Here is a 20381-nt window from a genome sequence, read left to right on the forward strand (position 1 = left end):
CCCCCGCTAATGGTTTCAAACTGCCATTCATGCTCCTCCCCCAAGCTGCCCCCTCTATAATCCCCATAGGCAGCTGACCACGTGGGCTCGAAGCCCCACCACCTCCCGTAGCACGCCCCACCCATTTCGGTGGCATGCCCCACCCCTTTCTGCGGCATGGCACGCCCCTCGGGTGGCTTGGTCTGTGGAGCGGTGAGGCTCGTGATGCCCCGCCCCCTCCAGCAGGCCGGACCACAGGGCCACACTGACTATTGGATCCCGCTGCTTATCAGGACCCCACGGGTTATTACTGGGCTTGCTTCAAACTATGATCCCCAGATCTCAATCTCCTGAGTAGCTAGGATCGTATAACATCAGTTCCCAGTTAAATTGATTTCTTATATTGATGTAACGTGACTACAAGACTATGACTCAAAAGTGTAGAAAAATTGAGGGGAAATAAATATAAAATAACTACTTAAAGCATTAAAAGTGCTTTTTTTTTTTTTTTTGGTCATCCTTAGTGTATGGACTCTTAGTGTATGGACTCTTAGTGTATGGACTCTTAGTGTATGGGCTACTTCCTGAGCCACACCCCCAGCGCCTGTGCGTGCATGCCTGCATGCGTGTGTGTGTGTGTGTGTGTGTGTGTGTGTGTGCTCTTTATTTTTTCAGATAGGGACTTCTGCTGTCCTCTAACACCCACAGACAGCAATCCTCCTATTTCTGACTCCCAAGTAGGTGAAATGACAGCTGTGAGCCACCACCCCCTGTGTAGGAAACATTCTTCGCCTCCAGGATTGTCCAAAAGCAAACAGCACAGGATGGTCCCCAGACCACAGTTAGTTTGTGGCTGATCTTTTACCTATAAAACCCTAGCTGATTAGGCCAAGGTTTGCTTCCTAGGACACTGCTAGCTCTGGAAGGGCCCGACTCATGGCTGCCCATTCATCTCCTGTAGTGTAGATAAGTGATGGCAGGAAGCCAGCGGTTACCGGATCCACGGGAGAGTGCGCAAGCGCCGGGAAGTAGCTGCGGAACAGGACTAGAGTGGGCGTGGTTGTGGTGAGGGGCGTGGCAACCGCGGAGGGGGCGGGACGAGCACCAGCTTCCGCCGGAAAAGTGCGGGAGGAAGATGGCCACTACTAAGCGTGTGTTGTACGTGGGTGAGCAGGCGCGGCCGCTAAGTGCTGTCCGAGCGACCCCGCTGCTAGTGGGTCGGGGCCATGGGGGTCAGGGTCGTGGGCATGGGGCGGCAGTTGTCAGGGCCGGGTCTGCGAAGCAGTGCTTTGCCCGAGACGCAGCGATCGAGCCTTGATTCGGGCTTCCTTCCTAGTCCGCTAAGGTCGGCGGGAACCCGGCGGAGTGCGGGGCAATGTCAGCGTCTCCCAAACCCGGGCGCCCATTCGTTTTAGAAATGTTCACTGCAGGAAGGAGTTCCCTGACTAGTTAGGAGAAAGTGGGTCTTTGATGAGCGCTGTGGTGGGGACGGCCAGTGATGCACAGGGGCTGGAGGAGAATGACCAGTCCGTCTGGAGGGGTGAGGGTGCCGCCGCGCCTGGCGTTGGCGGAGTCAGAGGCAAAGCTGTGTACTGCGGAGAGCCGAAAGCCCTGACACTTGTAAGTGGCAGGTGGGTTATATTTTCAGGCTACCCGGGGAAATCAAGCAAGCAGAGCATAAGATGCTGGCAGATCTTGTGCACCTTGCTAAGGAGAAAGTTTGCACTTTTTTCTGCGAAGTCTTTGAGAGAGACCCATAGGTTCAGAGACGTGATAGATTCAAATGTGTGCTTTTCACCAAGATTCTTCTGATTGGCTTTGTGAGTTGAGTCAGGGAATTCAATGATGAACCTATTGCAGGAATCCTATAGGGCTACTTAAAGGTCTGAAGGAAGGATGGAGAGGAGTGTAAGTCGTAAGTATGGGCAAGGAGTAGATAAGAGGGAGCTGTTTTTGTGGCCAAAGGACTGGATGCAAAGATCCCTTCCTTTGGCCAGCATGGGACCTGGCAATGGGTACTTTAGTATCCAGGGCAGTAATTGAGAAGGCAATCCTCTCTGCATATGTGTAGGTGGTCTGGCAGAAGAAGTGGACGACAAAGTTCTTCATGCTGCATTTATTCCTTTTGGAGACATCACAGATATTCAGATTCCTCTTGATTATGAAACAGGTGAGCTCTTTGAATGTATCACATGAGTGAGGCAGCAGGAAAGCCTGTTTTAAAAATTATATATATATAATATGTAAACAAATATGTATATCTATATATTTATATTGACTTTTGGGGGGGCAGTCCTGGGGCTTGAACTCAGGACCTGGGCATTGTCCCTGAACTTCTTTTGTTCAATGTTAGCACTCTACCACTTGAGACACAGTGACACTTCTGGCTTTTTTTGTATATGTGGTACGGAGGAATCGAACCCAGGGTTTTATGTAGGCTAGGCAAGCACTCTACCACTAAGCCACATTCCCAGCCCTATATTGACTTTCTAAGGGCCCTTTTGTGTCTGAGTTCTAAAATTAATATTGTGACTGACCTCTGTAGTCAGAACAGCATTTACCTGAGGGTAAAACTGAACATCTTGGGTTTTATGATTCATGTTTTATGCACACTTGATATTCAAATTATTTATTTGCTTGGTGTCTTTTTGTTGTTTATACTGGGACTTGTACTCCTGGGTCTCACTTTTTCAATCACTGCTGGTACTCTACCACTTGAGCCATGCTTCCACTCCTGGCTTTTTGCTGATTAATTGGAGAAATGAGTTTCTCAGGTTTGTGCTCTGAACTATCGTCCTCAAATCTCAAGTCTCCTGAATAGCTAAGATCAGCACCCAGCTAGCTTGCTTGTTTTCTGTCTCTGTCTCTCTGTTTTTCTCTCTCTGTCTTGCTTCCTTTCTTGTTTCTTATTATCTGTAAGTAGTTGTACAAAGGGGTTTTATTCAACACTTCATGGGTTCAATGCGTATGTCAGTTTATGAGTATAATGCATCTGGTCGATATGCTCTTTTTTTTCTTTTGAGACAGTCTTGTTATAGTGCCTAAGCTGGCCTCAAACTGGCAGTCCTTCTGCCAGCTGGTATTATAGGTGCACACCACTATGTCCAGCTTCACATTGTATATGTAAATGAGTAATTGGTTAGTTAAATTAAGACTTTATTTTTCTAGTTGTCTGACATGTGAATGTTGAAGTTTTAAATTTGGCTTTAGTAGGAGAATTGAATGCTCATTTTTTAAAATGAAAAATACAGTTGATATTTAGCTCTGCCTATGAAAATGTTTATTATTGCTTAAAATGTTAAGAGGACTCAGAGTGGCTGGGAAGGTAGCTCAGTGGTAGAGCGCTTGCCTTGCATAATGAGGCCCTGGGTTCAATTCCTCAGCACCACATAAGCAGAAAAAGCCAGAAGTGGCGCTGTGGCTCAAGTGGTAGAGTGCTAGCCTTGAGCTGAAGAGCTGAGGGACAGCACCCAGGCCCAGAGTTCAGGCCCACGACCAACGGGGGGGTGGAAGCACTCAAAGAATGAGATTCCTAAACCGTTATTGGGTAGAATTTCTGGTATCTGAATCTGACATGTAACTGACTTTATTTTGTGATCTTCTGCTTCTTCTCATTGCCTCTATAGTAATCACTTGTTTTGTTTTTCTTTTTGCAGAAAAGCACCGAGGATTTGCTTTTGTTGAATTTGAGTTGGCAGAAGTGAGAAAATTCTGTGCTATATTTGTGTGTGTGTGTGTGTGTGTGTGTGTGTGTGTGTGTTCCTATGGCTTGAACTCAGTGCCTTGGTGTTTTCCCTGAGCTTTTTTTTTTCTCAAGGCTAGAGCTCTATCATTTAAGCCACAACTCCACTTCTGGGGTTTCGAGTTGTTGGTGTGTGTGTGTGTGTGTGTGTGTGTGTGTGTGTGTGTGTGTGTGTGTGTGTGTGTGTGTTTCTTTTGGTGGTTAATTGGAGATAAGAGTGTCATGGACTTTCTTTACTTGACTGGCTTCAAATTAGGATCCTTAAATCTCTGCCTTTTGAGTCACTAGGATTACAGGCATGAGCCATTAGTACTGTGCTTATCTGTACTACCTTTGTTTAATCTATGGTTTGTATTGTTATTGATTACAAAGGAAACTCTTCTCTGTTTGGTTTAGTTTCTGGGTGTTAGGCTGAGGCTTTCAGATGGCTAGAAGAACTGTTTAAAGGAAAGCATCCCTCACTTTATCTTACAAGACTGAATAATGCCTTAGACCTAACAGACCCTGCCCATCTTACCTCTGTAGAGCTCCTTACAGTGCTGTTTATTGAAAAATTTTGGCTGGTAGTGCTGGTGATTATTTATTGTGCCTTCAACTAGAGAGCAAATTACAGGATCACTAGCTCAAATATCAGTCAGGCAAGCACTCTTCTGTTAATCACACAAACAGAATCTAGGCAAGCAGAGGTTTTGCTAATGAGTGTATGTATGTTTAGCAGTCAGCTACAAACCTAAACTTAACAGCTTTTTGTCTTTTTTGGCAGGATGCTGCAGCAGCTATTGACAACATGGTATGGTATGGCTGGGAAGCCTTATTCAACTGAAGTTGTTTTTGGTGGTATACATGGTCCTCACTTTCTCTCCCTCTCTGTTTCATTATCTGTAGACTGTTAGTTTCTGGAATCAAACCTAAATAGATAAGACTTTTCATGTAGTGTGTTACCCCTGTACAAATGGATAAAAACAAAATCAAACGTTTCTAGACTAATATTATCTTAATTTCTGTACAGTGCCAACTCAACACCATAAACAAGTATACTTCTTTCCCCAAAATGAAAACACAGCTAGCTAAAATTTCCAAATATTCAAAATATACATTTGTATAAAAAAAAATCGACAGTAATAACAGTATGTTATACATCAAAAGCAGCAGTAGCAGCCAGGTGCTGGTGGCTCATGCCTGTAAACCTAGCCACTCAGGAGGCTGTGATCTGAGGATTGCATTTCAGATCAAGCCTGACAGGAATGTCTGTGAGACTCTTATCTCCAATTAACCACCAAAAAGCCAGAAGTGGGGCTGTGGTTCAAGTGGTATAGCACTAATCATGAGCACAAAAGCCCAGGGATGGTGCCCAGACCCAGAGTTCCAGCCCCAGATCCAGAAAAAAAAAAAAAAGGAGCAGCAGTAGCTTTTCCAGGTGCTATCTGAACAAACTTGTAGTAAAAATACTCAGCACACTCCATTTCTTCCCCCTAGTCCTGGAGCTTGAACTCAGGGCCTGACCACTAACCCTAAGTTTCTTTTAGCTGAAGGCTAGCACGCTACCACTTGAACCATAGTGCTACTTCTGGCTTTTTCTGTTTATGTGGTGCTAAAGAATTGAACCCAGGGCTTCATGCATGCTAGATAAGCACTCTACTGCTAAGCCACAGTCCTAGCCCCTCCCATTTTTTTAAAAAGGAAAAAAAACAACACATTATTCCAGAAAACAGCAACAGTCTGTTAGTTCCCATATCTGACTTTTTTTGGTTGTTTATCATCTTAAAAATATTCACTGTGCCATTCTTTCAGCTCTTTTTTGCACTTTTTGTTTGGTTTGTTTGACAGTACTAGGGTTTTTAACTCAAGGTCTCATGTGTACTAGGTAGGCATTCTGCTTCAGAGCCACACTCCAGCACTGCTTTTCATGGTTATTTTGTGTGTGTGTGCGTGCTTGTGTGTGTGTGTGTGTGTGTGTGTCCTGAGACTTAAATTCAGGGCCCACGCACTCTCCCTGAGCTTCTTTAGCTCAAGGCTCGCATTCTGCCACTTGAGCCACAAATCCACTTCTGGCTTTTTGGGTGATTAATTGACAATAAGAGACTCACAGACTTAACAAAGCCCAGGCTGGCTTTGAAGTGAGATCCTTAGATTTCAGCCTTCTGAGTAGCTAGGATTACAGACATGAGCCAGCTTTGCCTGGCTGGTTACTTTTAAGATAGATAGTTTCACTTTCTGCTTGGGCATGGATCCTAGACTGTGATATAGCTATTTTAGTCTTTTTGTCCCTGCTAGGATGATAGGTAGGTGCAACTGTGATCTGCTTGTCCTTTTGTTGAGATGAAGTTTGGTGGACTTTTCTACATAGATTATCCCAGAACCACAACCCTCCAGTTCTTCACCTTCCAAGTAGCTAGGATTATAGGTGTGAGCCACTGGTACACAGCTTTCACTGATGGGTTGTTTTGTTTTTTTTGTTTTTGTTTTGTTTTGTTTTTTGTCAGTGATGGAGCCTGAGTGCTGTCCCTCACCTCTTCAGCTCAAGGCTAGCACTTGAGCCACAGTTCCACTTCTGGTTTTCTGGTGGTTTTATTGGAGATTAGAGTTTCACAGCTTTTCCTGCCTGGACTGGCTTTGAACTGCAATCTTCAGATCTCAGCCTCCTAAGTAGCTAGGATTATAGGTGGGAGCCACTGGCGCCTGGCTCACTGGTTATTTTGAGATAGAGTTTTGCTTTTGACCCAGGTGGCCCAGGATTGTGATCTCCTATTTAACACTTCTCACCATATCTGGGATGTCAGATGTGCTATTGGTTGAGAAAGGAGTCTCCTGAACTTTTGTACCAGCTGATCTCAAACTATGATCTTCCTGATCTCAGCTTCTCAGGTAGCTAGTATAAGTATTTTTTCCACTTTTTACCATGAAGTTTTTATAATTTCTTTAAGGGTATTCATATTAAGTTATCTATCCCAATGCCAGTTATCTTTGGATAAGGAAGTTCTTTATTCCTTGTTCTCTATTACCTGTTCATCAAACATGTTCCTTTGCTGTCAGAGAGAAATCATGTTTCATTAATTCAAAGCTGATCTTGGCTTTTGAAGGTGAACTCAGGTTCTAGGAAACTACATTTATTCTTGTAATTTTAAGTCTTGTAATTTTGAGTCTAAGTTGGTAGGCAGACCTTTGCTGGTGTTGACAGATAGGAAGTATATGACCATTTAAGGGAAGAAATGACCTGCAGATTCCTCTCAAGAGCTGCCTTGTGGTGAGGACAGAGCTTTTGCTGGGGACTTGGACTAAGGGAGGAGAAACCAAGAACATGGCTCAAAAATAAAGAGCTTTCTGGTTTTTAATTTGACAGTTTAAGCAGCGGCATTTTTGATCTTTCAGAATGAATCTGAGCTCTTTGGACGGACAATTCGTGTCAATTTGGCTAAACCAATGAGAATTAAGGAGGGCTCTTCCAGACCGGGTAAGAAGAGCTCCTTGGATTTCTGTCATGTTCTCCAGTTTGGCTTCCATGCATTGTTACCTCTATATATCTAAATGCAAATAATGTCTATTATGAGAAAAATCCTTCCTAATCCTCTTATCTTTCCTATTTTCTTAAGTGCTCTGTTCCTGTGAAAGGGCTGTTCATCTGGGGTCTTCTCAAAGGGGATGCCTGTGGCCTAGAGCTCTAGTGACATCTTCTAGGTGGAGGTGACTGAGCAGAGTACCTCCTTAGCATTTGGCTAATACGTTGAATTTCCTAACTTTTGTTCAACTCTTCCCGTTTAGTTTGGTCAGATGATGACTGGTTGAAGAAATTCTCTGGGAAGACTCTTGAAGAGAATAAAGAGGAAGAAGGGTCCGAACCTCCCAAAGCTGAAACCCAGGAGGTAAGAACAAAAGCTCCTGTTTAGGCAGGGTGCCAGTGGCTCACGCCTGTAATACTAGCTACACAGGAAGCTGCGATCGGAGGATCGCGGTTCAAAGCCAGCCTGGGCAGGAAAGTTTGTGAGGCTCTTAGCTCCAATAAACCACCAGAAAACCGGAAATGGCACTGTTTGTCAAGTGGTAGAATACTAGCCTTGAGCTGAAGAGCTGAGGAACAGCGCCCAGGCCCTGCTTTAAAAAAAAAAAAAAGCTACTGCTTCTGGAGGAGGGGTAGTGCCTAGGTTTTTATGGAATTTGTTTATCTTTGCAAGAAAACAGAAAGGATAGATATTGAATATAGTCCTTTGACAAAGGCTGTGTTGAGTGAATGAAAGGGAGAAAGAAGCTTTGGGTGTTCTTGTGTTCTGCTCAGGCCTGGACTTGTGACTTGGCTGATAGGAACCTGATTATTCCTCACACCACTGCACTGAGGATTTTGGTACCAGGCTCTCTGTCCTCTGTTCTTGCCTTGTGCAGAGGGTACAGGACAGTGTTGGTAGCGTCCCTTCAACTTGTGCATGGATTCAGGCTTCTCTCCTCCTAGGAGAGCATAGCCCTGGACTTTTTCCTCATTCTTAGCATACCTCCCTGACTAGCACAGTGTAGGCTTCCCTTCTGCATACCTTGTGAGCAGTCTTCTTTTCTGCCTGATCTTTAGCTTTCAACATTTTTCTCCTTCAGTTAAAAGTCTCAGTCCATGTTGGACTGTGCTGCACTGGTGACTTTCATGCTCTCTGTTCCTAACACTGAATTTGACATATTTCTGCCTATAAGTTGATGGTGACTTCAAGTTGCTTGGAATGGATCCCCACCTTCTCTGATTGTGACTTCCTGTATTCTCAACTTTGGTTACTTTGCCACCATCCATGCATGTTTTGACCTAAGCCAGAAATTGAGAGGCCTTGTGTGGCCCTCAAAGTCAGTAGAAGCTCTTGGGTTCCTCTAGACGCTGCTAAGTTAGAGTCGGCACAGCACTGTATTCTGCAACGTTTCTCTGAAATCTTAGAAACCCTCTGCCTTGGAGCAGGGGTCCCAGCTTAGCCTGTCATTTGGATAAATTGCAGCCGCTTTCTAGCTTGCCTCTGGATGCAGTCTTTCCTAAAGAGAGCTAGAATGAGCTTTCTGAGACACCACTAACACCATTAACAGTCTCGTCAGAAGTTTTCACCTCTCCCATCATTTCTCTCATGGGACCTAGACCGGAAAGGACTCTCCAGTTCTTGATCCTGTGTCTCCCGTCCCATCTCCCTCAGCACAGTCCCCTTCTGCAATGCTTAGTAAAATAATCCTTTGTATTTCTTTGTTCAATCTTGGCTTTTGCACGAACTATATGGATTCCAGTTGCCCTTCCTTTTCTGGGAAGTAAATTCTGTGAAGTTAGGGGCCTTATGTTCACTTCTTAATACAGATGTGAGGTGGAGTATATGATGAACAGCATGGACTTGAGGAGGAAGGTTCTAGTTACCACCCTTGTTATACAATAAGTGCTGTGAGTGTGGCTGCTGCTATGTTTGAGGGCAGACAGCAGTAGTAGTATCTATGCCAGTGAAGCCTCCACATGTACTTGGTCAGCTGAACCAAAAACAAGATAACATCTAGCTTTGCTCTTCAAACAGATGTTTTGATTATATTAGAGCTCTCTTGATTCTCTGCTTAGTCTTACCTACTTAGAGCATAAAGGGAAGCCGGGGCCTCTATTGTACTCCGAGCAGTTGGGCCACAGCACAAAGGCTCCCCCTTGTTTCCATACCATGTGACAGTACTGCTGGCCATGGAGGGGGTGGTGCGGGTGTATCTGCTTATTGGAATAGAGTGTGGCCTAGACCTGGGGATGAAGATGGGGAGGTTAAATATTCTGGGCCAGCTGTAAGACAGAGAGAAGTAAGCTAATGCATCTCTGAGAGTGAGCGGGGGGACGAGGGAGAACACACCTGTAGGTGGGCCTCCTGTTAGATAGTGTTAAGGTCTGTCACCTGTGTAGTGTGCAGCTGGGCTGTCAGGGCCACAGCCTTCCCTATCAGGACCTTCGTCTGGCCTGTTCAGTAGTGTTCTGAGAGTGTGCAGAACACATGCTTCTACTTGAGGAGTTAGGAGTTTCCTCTAACTAGCAGTTTCCTCTGCACCTAGGGAGAGCCCGCTGCAAAAAAGGCCCGGTCAAATCCTCAGGTGTACATGGACATCAAGATTGGGAACAAGCCAGCTGGCCGCATCCAGATGCTCCTGCGTTCCGATGTGGTACCCATGACAGCAGGTAAGGAGGGGGCTGCAGTCTGGTTGGTGGGAAGCTGGTGGCTTGAGTAATGTTTCTGACCTAATGCTTCTGATACATCTCAGATCCTGATAACTAGTAATAGATGAGTCAAAGCAGGCATTTTTGAAGCTTTATAAGCTTCATAATAATCATAATTTAATAACAATTCAAGTAAATAAAGTGATCGTGGTTAAAGTCATACTACACATATGTATTCCAACAATATGGCACTGCACTCATTGAAAAATATGTTTTTGCACTCCAAAAGTAACATGTGGGGCTGGGAATGTGGTAGAGTGCTCGCCTAGCGTGTTTAATACCTCAGCACCACATAAACAAAAGCTGGAAATGGTGCTGTGGCTCAAGTGGTAGAATGCTAGCCTTGAGCAAAAGAAGTTCAAGGATAGTGTCGAGGCCCTAAGTTCAAGGCTCAGGACTGGCAAAAACAAACAAAAAAATAGGGGCTGGGAAGGTGGCTCAGCGGTAGAGTGCTTACCTCCCATGCACGAGGCCCTGGGTTTGATTCCTCAGCACCACATAAACAGAAAAGGCCAGAAGTGGCACTGTGGCTCAAGTAGTAGAGTGCTAGCCTTCAGCTAAAGAGCTCAGGGACAGCGCCCAGGCATAGAGTTCAAGCCCCACTACTGATCAAAAAAACCAAAAACCAAAAAAAAAGTAACATAATATTTCTTGAGTATCCTTTCTCGGTGTTTTTTTGTTGGTTGGTTGGTTTTTCCTGGTCCTGGGCTTGAACTAGAGGCCTGGGTGCTGTCCCTGAGCTTCTTTGTGCTATCACTAGAGCCACAGTTCTACTTCTGGCTTTTTCTGGGTAGTTTATTGGAGATAAGGGTCTCACAGGCTTTGCTGCCTGGACTGGCTTTGAACCACAATCCTCAAATCTCAGCCTCCTGATAGCTAGGATTATAGGCATGAGCCATTGGTGCCGGCTTCTTTCTAGTTTTTAAGTGCTGGCTTGAATTTATTGTTTTTTATGTAAATTTTACTACTTACACGTATATGATTAAAGAGAGTATCACAAAACTTATTTTAAGAAAACATCAGGCTAGGCGCCCGTGGCTCACACCTGTAATCCTAGCTACTCAGGAAGCTGAGATCTGAGGATCATGGTTAGAAATCAGCTGCAGCCAAGAAGTCCATGAGACTCTTATCTCCAGTCAACCACTAAAAAGCCAGAAGTGAAACTGTGGCTCAAGCGGTAGAGCACTGGCCTTCAGCATAAAAGCACAGAGATAACATCCAGGCCCTGAGTTCAAGCTCTAGGACCAGCACAAAACCAAAGAAACATAATACTTTGCTACCATTTTCGTGTTTTTTGGAGAGGCAGCAGAGCTAGAGTGCACATATTTAGTCTTCCTTCTTTAATCAGTATGCCCTGTTGTCCTTTAGGAGATCAGCATCACTTATATTTATATGAGCATCTCTTGTTTAGAGTGAAAATACATCTAACCCTCCCCATCCTTGGGATCCACTCTGTGGATTCAATCAGCCACAGGTCAAAAATATTTGGAGGAAAAATTGCAGCTAGGGCTGGCATGTGGATCAGTGGCAAAGTACTTGTCTAGCAAATGGAGTGCCCTGGGTTTGTTCCTCAGTACCAAAAAAGAAAAGACAAAAAAAATTATATCTGTGCTGAACATGTTTGAACTTTTTTCCTTGTTATTCCCTAGACGGTGTAGTGTAACAACTACTCCTTACATCACATTTACACACTGTAAGGTATTGTAAGTCATCTAGAGATTATATAAAATATAGGAAGATAATGCCAGGCACAAGTGGCTCATGCCTCTAGTCCTAGCTACTCAGAAGGCTGACATCTGAGGATCACGATTCAAAATGAGCTGGGGCTTGCTTTCCTTAGTCTGTAAGCCTTTTATCTCCAGTTAAGCACCAAAAAATCAGAAGTAGAGCTGTTTATTTATATGTATATATATATAGATAGATAGATAGATAGATATACACATATGTCTAAATATACATATCTATATATATACACATATATATGAAGATATTTATAATGTACATAGGTTAAAAGGGACTTTTGCAAACCAATATGGATACCTGTATGGATAACAAGGACAACTGTACAAACACTAAACAAAACACTACTTTTCAGAGGTTTTGTTTCTTCATTTGTTTTATCTTTTAACCTTCGCACCCTTTCCTCTCCCACCCTCAGAGAACTTCCGCTGCCTGTGCACCCACGAGAAGGGCTTTGGCTTCAAGGGGAGCAGCTTCCACCGCATCATCCCCCAGTTCATGTGCCAGGGCGGTGATTTCACAAACCACAACGGCACTGGGGGCAAGTCCATCTATGGGAAGAAGTTTGATGATGAAAACTTTATCCTCAAACACACTGGACCAGGTAGCTGCTAATTGGGCTGTGGCAATGAATGACGCTGAGCCTGGGCCTGGGGCTGGGCAGAGTGGCAGCGTAGGCTGGAAGGACGGAGAGTGGTTCTGGCAGAAGGACAGGGGTTGGGGAGAGCAAACTGCTGAACAGAAGAGAAACATTCACTCTAGCTGGGGTGCATTCACTTGTAATGACCATGTAATCATACACTCCCCATTCTCCTACCCCACCGTGTCAGTCAGTACTCACTGGTAGCTTAGCTTAGATTCTGTGGTCTGCCATCGAAAGTTTTGTCTTATACTCTCACCCTCTCTGGCATCCCATCTTCTTTATCTAGTAAAATCTCAGGGCTCGCCTTCTCCCCACAACTTGAGACAAAATTGTACTGTGTCCCCCCACTTGTTGCTACAGATCTGATCAGAATGCCCTTGTTGATGCTCAGTTCCAATCGGAGATGATGATCCTCCCCATTTTCACTCCTGAGGTCTCTGATCACCCCCCTGCCTCTTCCTCTAGCTGTCTCTCCTGCTTCTCCACACATGCACACTCCTGTTTCTGGCTTCTGCTCTTCCCCTCCATCTGTGGAAGCCATTCCTCTCCCCTGCTTGGAACCTGGGTGCTTCCGTGTCCTCCTCTGCTTTGTATAATACATTTACCTTGCTCTGCTGGATTGCCCATCAGCATACAAGGATGTGCTATCAATCCTTTTTTTTTTTGTCAGTCATGGGGCTTGAACTCTGGGCCTGGGTACTGTCCCTCAGCTCTTCAGCTCAAAGCCAGACTTGAGCCACAGCTACCACTTCCAGTTTTCTGGCAGTTAATTGGAGATAAGAGTCTCACAGACTTTCCTGCCTAGGCTGCCTTTGAACCACAATCCTCAGATCTCAGCCTCCTGAATAGCTAGGATTACAAGCGTGAGCCACCAGCACCTGGCGCTATCAGTGTTTAAAAAAAAAAAAAAAATAGCCAGGTGCTGGTGGCTCATACCTATAATCCCAATCAGGGTTCAAAGTCAACACAAGCAGACAAACCTGAGAGAGTCTTATCTGTGGTTAACCAGCAAAAAGCTGAAAGTGCAGGTATATGTCCAAGTGGTAGAATCAGCAAAAAAACTGAGCAAGAGTATTAGGACCTGAGTCCGAAGTAGTAATTTGCTGAATGAATGAATGAGTGAGTATGAAATGATTAAACAGCCCTGCTCATCCTATTAGATGAAAGATGAAATGGCACATCTGCCCAGTCTGTGCATTCTAGAGCAAGAGCCTGCCTGCAGAGGGCTGTCTGTCTACAGTCTGCACAGGCTTTGAGGGCTGGAGCAGGGTGGAGGGAATTGACAAGGTCCTTCTCTCCCCAGGCCTCCTCTCCATGGCCAATTCTGGCCCAAACACCAATGGCTCCCAGTTCTTCCTGACCTGTGACAAGACAGATTGGCTGGATGGGAAGCATGTGGTATTTGGGGAGGTCACTGAAGGCCTGGATGTCTTACGGCAGATTGAGGTAGGTGGCCAAAACTGGCCTCTCTTCAATTGTCCCTTGGTACATACCCCTGTAGGACACTGGAGAGGGCTCTAGCTAGGAAAGAGCTAACCCACTCCTTGGTCCCTGACTTTTCTTCCACTTTGCTTGCAAAGGCCCAGGGCAGCAAGGACGGGAAGCCAAAGCAGAAGGTGATCATTGCTGACTGTGGGGAGTACATGTGAGGTGGTGCGCTCCGCCTCCCTCTGCGATTGCCCCTGCGCGTCCTGGAAGGAACCAGCACTCGGGGTGCTCTGTGCAGCAAGCTGTGTTACAGCCCGAGCCCTATAGTGTGGGCTTTCTCAGGAGCAGCTCCTCTGCAGCATGGCCTGGACCTCCTTCATCTGCTGTCTGTCCTAGATGCCAGGGCCTGTCCTGGGCCACCTGAGGCTCCTGGGTGGTTTCTTTGATAAAAAAAATAAAAAATAAATCCTAGTTTTTTATACTGTGGCCTTCAGGGAGTTCCTGAAACTTGTCAACAGAGAACACATCACATCCATGGCTAAGCTGTTTCCTAGAGACAGGCTATTGAGGGGGTGTGGCATGGTGCCTTCCCCTACAGCTTTAGTTTCCTCCCTGGGGCCAGCAGTTTCCTTGATGCTGGGTGATTAGACCAGGTCAGGACTTGGGAATTCAGTATAAAAGTTGTCTCTGCTCCTAAAGGCATGCTAAGAGTCTTATGGCCAGTGTATTGATTGGCCTCTGCTTCCTGTCACTATCAATCTACAGGCTTTTTGTTTTAGGCAGTATTAGAGTTTGAACTCAGGGCCTCACACTTGCTAGGCATGTGCTCTATTGCTGAGTTATATCTCCAGCCCTTTTTTGCACTGGTTATTTTTGAGAAATGGTCTCATTTCCTGTTCAGGAGTGGAACCTAGACCTAATTTTTATATTTGAGACTTCTTACCATGGTTAGATGACTAGTTTATGCCACCATGGCACCCAGCTTCTTCCATTTATAAGAGATGAATTTTCTGCCCAGGCTGGCCTGGAATCACAATCCTCCTGATCTTAGCCTCCTAAATAGCTGGGATTGGACTGGGAATGTGGCTTAGTGGTAGAGTGCTTGCTAGCATGCATGAAGCACTGGTTTTGATTCCTCTGTACCACATAAACAGAAAAAGCCATAAGTAGCACTGTGGTAGAGTAGCTCAAGTGGTAGAGTGCTAGCCTTGAGCAAAAGAAGCTCAGGGACAGTACCTAGGTCGAATTCAAGCCTCAGGACTGGCAAAAAAAAAAAAAGCTGGGGTTGCACCCACTAGCATCTATCAAATATATAGGCTTTTAGATATTTTATGACTCAAAAGTGCCTTCTCTGCCTTTTTAGCAGGAACCAGGAGGCCAGCAAACTACCAGAGCCTGTTTTTTGTTAATAAAGTCTAGTTAGGCCTCAGCTACATTCAGTTGTTTGCACATATCATGGTTGCTTTCTTGCAGAGTTGAGTAGTTGATGACTGCTACCTTTCTCATTACAAAGCAGAGTTGAGTAGTTGATGACTGCCACTGTATAGACCCTGTATCTGTCATGTACAGTAAGTAGTGGGGGGTGGGGGTAGACAGAGACAAAGATTTAAGTAACTGGCTGGCTCCTGCAGCAAGTCTGAAATCTGAGAGCAGTCAGCAGGCCAGGGGGTGGGAGGAGGTGATGCCATTGCCATCCATAGTCTAGAGCAGAGTTCCTCTGGTGATTGTAGTCATCTTCCTCATAGGACTTTACACTCACCTTATAGAATACAAATATTAATCCATCTAAAAACTACCTTCACAGCATCATCCAGGTGGTGTTTGACTATACTGGGTACCATGGTGTGGTAAAGTTGACCTTGCTAATATTAGCCTTTTGTGCACAGAGGTCAGCCTCAGAGGACACTCACCAGCTGTAAGATAAGCATATGGAGCTTGAGACCATAGCACTGATCAGGGCTTTTATAAGAGTTTAAGAGCAAAGTGCTAATGGCTCATACTTGTAATCTTAGCTACTCAGGAGGCTAAGATCTGAGGATCATGGTTTATAGCCAGCCCTGGCAAGAAAGTCTGTGAGACATTTTATCTCCAATTAACCACTAAAAAGCTAGACGTGTTGCTTTTGCTCAAGTGGTAGAGTTCCAGCTTTAAGCAGAAAAGATAAGGAACAGAGCCCAGGCCTTAAGTTCAAGTGCCAGTACTGGCACCAGAAAGTAAAACAAAGCAAAAACCTGCGAGGATGTGTATAAAGAGGTTAGCACAGCCAGCCCCCCTCAATGAGCGATGGTGTCCTGTGATGCTGATCAATCACTGTTCATGTTGTAGCTTTGGGAGGTGAGAGACCTGTGGGTAGTTCTAACAATCTGCCAAATTAGAGCCATTGATGGTTCTTCCTCTTTCACTGCTTGAGTGTCCATAGATTGAATCATACTGAAACCTTTCACAGGTAAACTGAAGTTCACATTACATAATTACCAAAGATCATACAGAATGGTGAGCGCAGAGCCCATGTAAAAGCTTAGCCTGCCCCCTTGTCAGTGGCAGTGAGTCCTGGGAGACTTAGTGGGCTCAGACTCAATATGTTGGGGGTTTGTGGATCACAATCTGCTACAGGATAGCTGTGACCCAAGGCCTTGGTGGGGAGACATGGTAATGGTCTCCATAGTTCCCTGGACCCTTAGTGGGTAGACAGGAATATGTCCTACTCTGACAGGAAGGAGGGAAGAGGGGCCCTAGAACCTGGAGAACATCATGGCCCAGCAGCCTGGCTGCCTCTGCTGCTGACACACCAGCCCTTATTGTTTCTGAAGGGATTCACCCATTTGGGGAGTGGATCCAGGAGCACCAGGTAGGTCTGAAGGGCAAAGCTGCTTCCCCTGGGCCTGCTTGTTTCCTGTCCCAGGTTCTTCCCAACAGCACTCCCACTGCTCCAATGCCACTACTGAGGGCCCTGGCTCTGCTTTGTGCAATCATATAGTTGGACCTTGCCCAGCCTGTGATGGCTGGACCAAGGCAGAGACCAGAGACTGCTAGTGTTTCCTCTCAAATGATGACTGTCTCCAACTCTGCTGTATCCAGCTCAGTCAATGCAGCCTTAGCAACCCTGTGAGGGAGAAATGGGACCATGGACAAAAGTTTCAGCAGTACAGAGTCTAGGTGGTGGGAAATTAGACAGGCATGTTTTCAAAAAAGTATTTATTAACAGGGCAATTTTCACCCTATAATAAGCAGAAAAGCCCCATCAGAAACAACTCATATAGTATGGTATCCCAGGTTTATGAAAATGATCCCTAATTTGTCAGTATACTTTAGAGAAATCAGCCTTGAAATAAGTTGATCAACATATTAATGGTGATTTTAATTACATTTTTTTTGTATTATCTACTTCGAAAACCATTTTTTTTTCCAGTCAGTACTTGGCTTTACCTTAGGGCCTTGTAATTGCTAGTAGGTACTCTTACCACTTGAGCCATGCTCTCAGACTTCAATTTTTTTTTCAAAAAAAATGTAAAAAGCAGGGCTGATAGGAAGGGGGTGGAAATGAGAGGGAATGGGGAACAAATATGTGACAATACTCAATGTACATATGTGAAAAAGGAAGGGATGGGAGATAGATGGCAGGGTGTTGATCAAAAAGCACCAGACACATAAATGGACATGTTAAATTGTAGCCCCCTTTTACAACCATTGGAAGATTAACAATGAAAATACTAATAAAAGTGGGTCAAGTGTTCATGTAAGGTCTATTTTTATTACTGGTAGAACCCTGAATGAGCAGTTGCCCCATTCAGATTGCTATGGTGGGATCTCGTGGGATCTCGCATTTGTCCTTCAGCAGATGTGGGTCTCAATGTCTGGGAACACAGTATTGAAGGCTCACAGCCCAGCTACCACCTTCTGACTAGATACCTGCCAGGTCTTTAAAGGTGGTTAGAAGGCAAGTACTGCTCTCAAGGAATGCAGTGTGCAGAGTTTTCTGAAAAAGAACATCACTTGCACATCACATTTTTGTACAGAAGTGGCTCAAAATGAGAAGATCTACTTGTAGTGATAACAGGTACCACTTGTTAATTATTTATATGCCAGGCATCCCAAATGTTTGTAGGTATCTAATTTTTATAGTTCTGCAGAGGAAGAAGCCAAGGCTGGACTCATATCCATTTGCTACTACACTGTTTTCCTATTTCATAGGAATTTTTCAGAAACATTGTTTTTTTTCCTTAGTAGACTGAGTCAACTTAGCTGGATGCTGGTGGCTCATGCCTATAATCCTAGCTACTCAGGACTCAGACCTGAGGATCAAGGTTCACAGCCAACTTTGGGTAGACAAATCCAAGAGACTCTTAGCTCCCAATTAACCAGCAAAAAGGTGGAAGTGAAGGTATGGCTCAAGTGGTAGAGAACCAACTGTGAACAAAAAAAAAAAAATTAAAGGAGAGCTTGAGGTCTGGAGTTCAGGCCCTAGTATTGGCAAGCACGTGCGTGCATATGTGCACACACACATGCGCGCGCACACAAGTATTGACAACATTTACACTGCTATATTTTGTGTCTTCCTTTTCTGACAACTGTCACTGATTTCTCACTGCTATCAGTAGGTCTGAACTGAACACCTTTATTTTACTTCCTCCTCTGGGACAACCAGTTATATAAGCAGGCCCTCTCCCAAATGAAAGGGGAAATGGCACTGTCACAGTGTTGTCAGCCAAGACACCCATTTGCTGTGCATAGCCCAGCAAATAGGAAACTCCTTGAAAAATAGTTGTGTTCACTCACAGCTATTTCACTGTTCAAGGACTTTTCCATTTTTCATTTGATGACCATCAAAAATGGGAAGTCTAGCCAAGTGCTGGTGACTCAAATCTGTAATCTTAGCTACTCAGGAGCCTGAGATCTGAGGATCAATGTCCAAAGCCAACGCAGGCAGGAAAGTCGAAGACTTATCCCCAGTTAAACCCCAAAAAGCTGGAAGTGGAGCTATGTCTTAAGTGGTAGAGCACTAGCCTTGAGCAAAGAAAATTCAAAGACAGTGCCCAGACCCTGAGTTCAAACCCCAGTACACACACACAATTGGAAATCTGATGGCCAGCTAGGTAGGTAATTCCTTGTTTTTCCTTTCTGTATAAAAAAGGGATGAAAAAAAGGTGCCAGTGGCTGTAATCCTGTAATCCTAGCTACACAGGAAGCTGAGATCTGAGCATCGTGGTTCAAAGCCAGCCCAGGCAGGAAAATCCATTAGTCACTAGAAAATTAGAAGTGGTGCTGTGGCTTGAGTGGTAGAGCACTACTTGAGCCAAAAAGCTCAGGAATTGCTAGGCTCTGAATTCAAGTCCCACAAGTAACCAAAAAAAAAAAAAAAAAAGATAACCACTCTTGTTCCTTCCTAGGTACTGTGCCTGATTGAGCCCTAAATTATGCCAGGTCATTGGCTGGACACAAAAAAGATACCAGAAGTATATAATTATAAATTTTATTATTTACAATTGTCTAAAAAACAATCCTTGATGTTGAAAACTAAGAATTGTTAGAGAAGTTCTGGAATGTCATCCATATTATATGCCAACTGCCTTGTGACAGCCATTTGGACTCCACACTCTGGATTGTGAGGCTGCATGTGTACTCAGTGCAATAAAGCCTTGGTAGACAGATTCCCTGGCTGAAGGTTTTTTGAAGGTCAAAAAGCCCAATTTTCTCCAGTTTCAGAGGTAGCTACCAGACGTGGTAGCCCTCATGCAGATGGATAGTCTTTCAGTCTGGGTCCACCTCTTGTGCCCATGGGAGAGTTCCTTTCCCTACTCCAGAAGTGCTCCCAGGCCCAGATACTGCTGCCCTGCAGTGAAACCCATGCCTTGCAGACCAGACCTGCCTCCCTGAGCCCCACTCAAGAATATAGTGTGAACTCCAGAGAAGCTCATCATTGGGCCTCTGGGTGGGTCCACCTCAACTGGGTGTGCCTGAGGACGGGTGGGCCCAGTACCAGCTCTTAATGACACAGTTCACACAGCTGGACTCTTGTTTGTTCCCACAGGTAAATTACAGGCTTAGTGAGTCCAAAATCAAATAAACACTGCAACTCCCAGTGGCTGCTCCTATGGAGAACTGCCACTTCCGGTAACAGTGGATGCTGAGACAATCTCCCCTCCCAACTCTGCCTAATTACCAGCTGTCACGCCCCTGAGACTGGGGCCTTTTCTTTGACTCAAACAGGACAGGGCTGCTGGGTCCCTAGGGTGATGCCAACTTTGCTGACCAACCTTTTTTTACAACTTGGACACAAACAGATACTGACTTGACCCCAGGCCTGACAGGCCTGACCAGTGTTAAGACATGTTAGACATGTTATGGTGGGGGGGAATACGTTGCTCCTTAATATGGCAAAAGACAACAGTCAGTTCTCAGTTTACATGTCACCAGTGATCCATTGAGTGATCCCTTGCTAGTGGTTGCCTAAAGGTCCTGTGATGGGCCAGACATTTGGTAATCCAGATCCATAAATGTGCACACTGAGGGCAAGTCCATAGTTTTTAACTCCAAAAACTCCCTAGTTTGCACCTGGGAAAGAGGCTGAATTGGGAGGGGTCAGGGGGTGAGACTACACTCTGTTACACAGGAGAATGGAGAGTGAAGAATTTGAGGTGGCTAATCTACAGCTCTAGGTGCCT

General features: G+C 45.0%; 1 protein-coding gene across 2 annotated transcripts; it reads left to right on the forward strand.

Moving 5' to 3' along the window:
- The first annotated feature begins 1092 nt into the window (after positions 1–1092).
- On the forward strand, positions 1093–14200 carry Ppie (peptidylprolyl isomerase E). 2 transcript variants are annotated; one of them, XM_042684854.1, is made up of 10 exons: positions 1093–1145; positions 2051–2149; positions 3636–3679; positions 4485–4511; positions 7091–7172; positions 7481–7581; positions 9746–9869; positions 12067–12252; positions 13595–13737; positions 13872–14200. In XM_042684854.1, exons 1-10 carry the CDS (start codon positions 1115–1117, stop codon positions 13938–13940), a joined length of 906 nt encoding a protein of 301 aa, XP_042540788.1. In that variant the 5' UTR covers positions 1093–1114; the 3' UTR covers positions 13941–14200. The 2 variants fall into 2 exon arrangements, with proteins under 2 accessions (XP_042540788.1, XP_042540791.1); XM_042684857.1 differs by having other exon boundaries at positions 1109–1137.
- The last annotated feature ends 6181 nt before the right edge of the window (positions 14201–20381 follow it).

The sequence above is a fragment of the Dipodomys spectabilis genome, unplaced genomic scaffold (genome assembly GCF_019054845.1).
Source record: "Dipodomys spectabilis isolate Male_0828 unplaced genomic scaffold, ASM1905484v1 ptg000002l, whole genome shotgun sequence".
Classification (NCBI taxonomy): Eukaryota; Metazoa; Chordata; class Mammalia; order Rodentia; family Heteromyidae; genus Dipodomys; species Dipodomys spectabilis.

Bases quoted from the DNA above. Each gene is read 5' to 3' on its own strand.
- Ppie (XM_042684854.1), top strand. From the start codon at position 1,115: ATGGCCACTACTAAGCGTGTGTTGTACGTGG. The intron at 7,582-9,745 runs GTAAGAACAAAA...CTCTGCACCTAG, and splicing joins CCAAAGCTGAAACCCAGGAG to GGAGAGCCCGCTGCAAAAAA. The intron at 13,738-13,871 runs GTAGGTGGCCAA...TTGCTTGCAAAG, and splicing joins ATGTCTTACGGCAGATTGAG to GCCCAGGGCAGCAAGGACGG.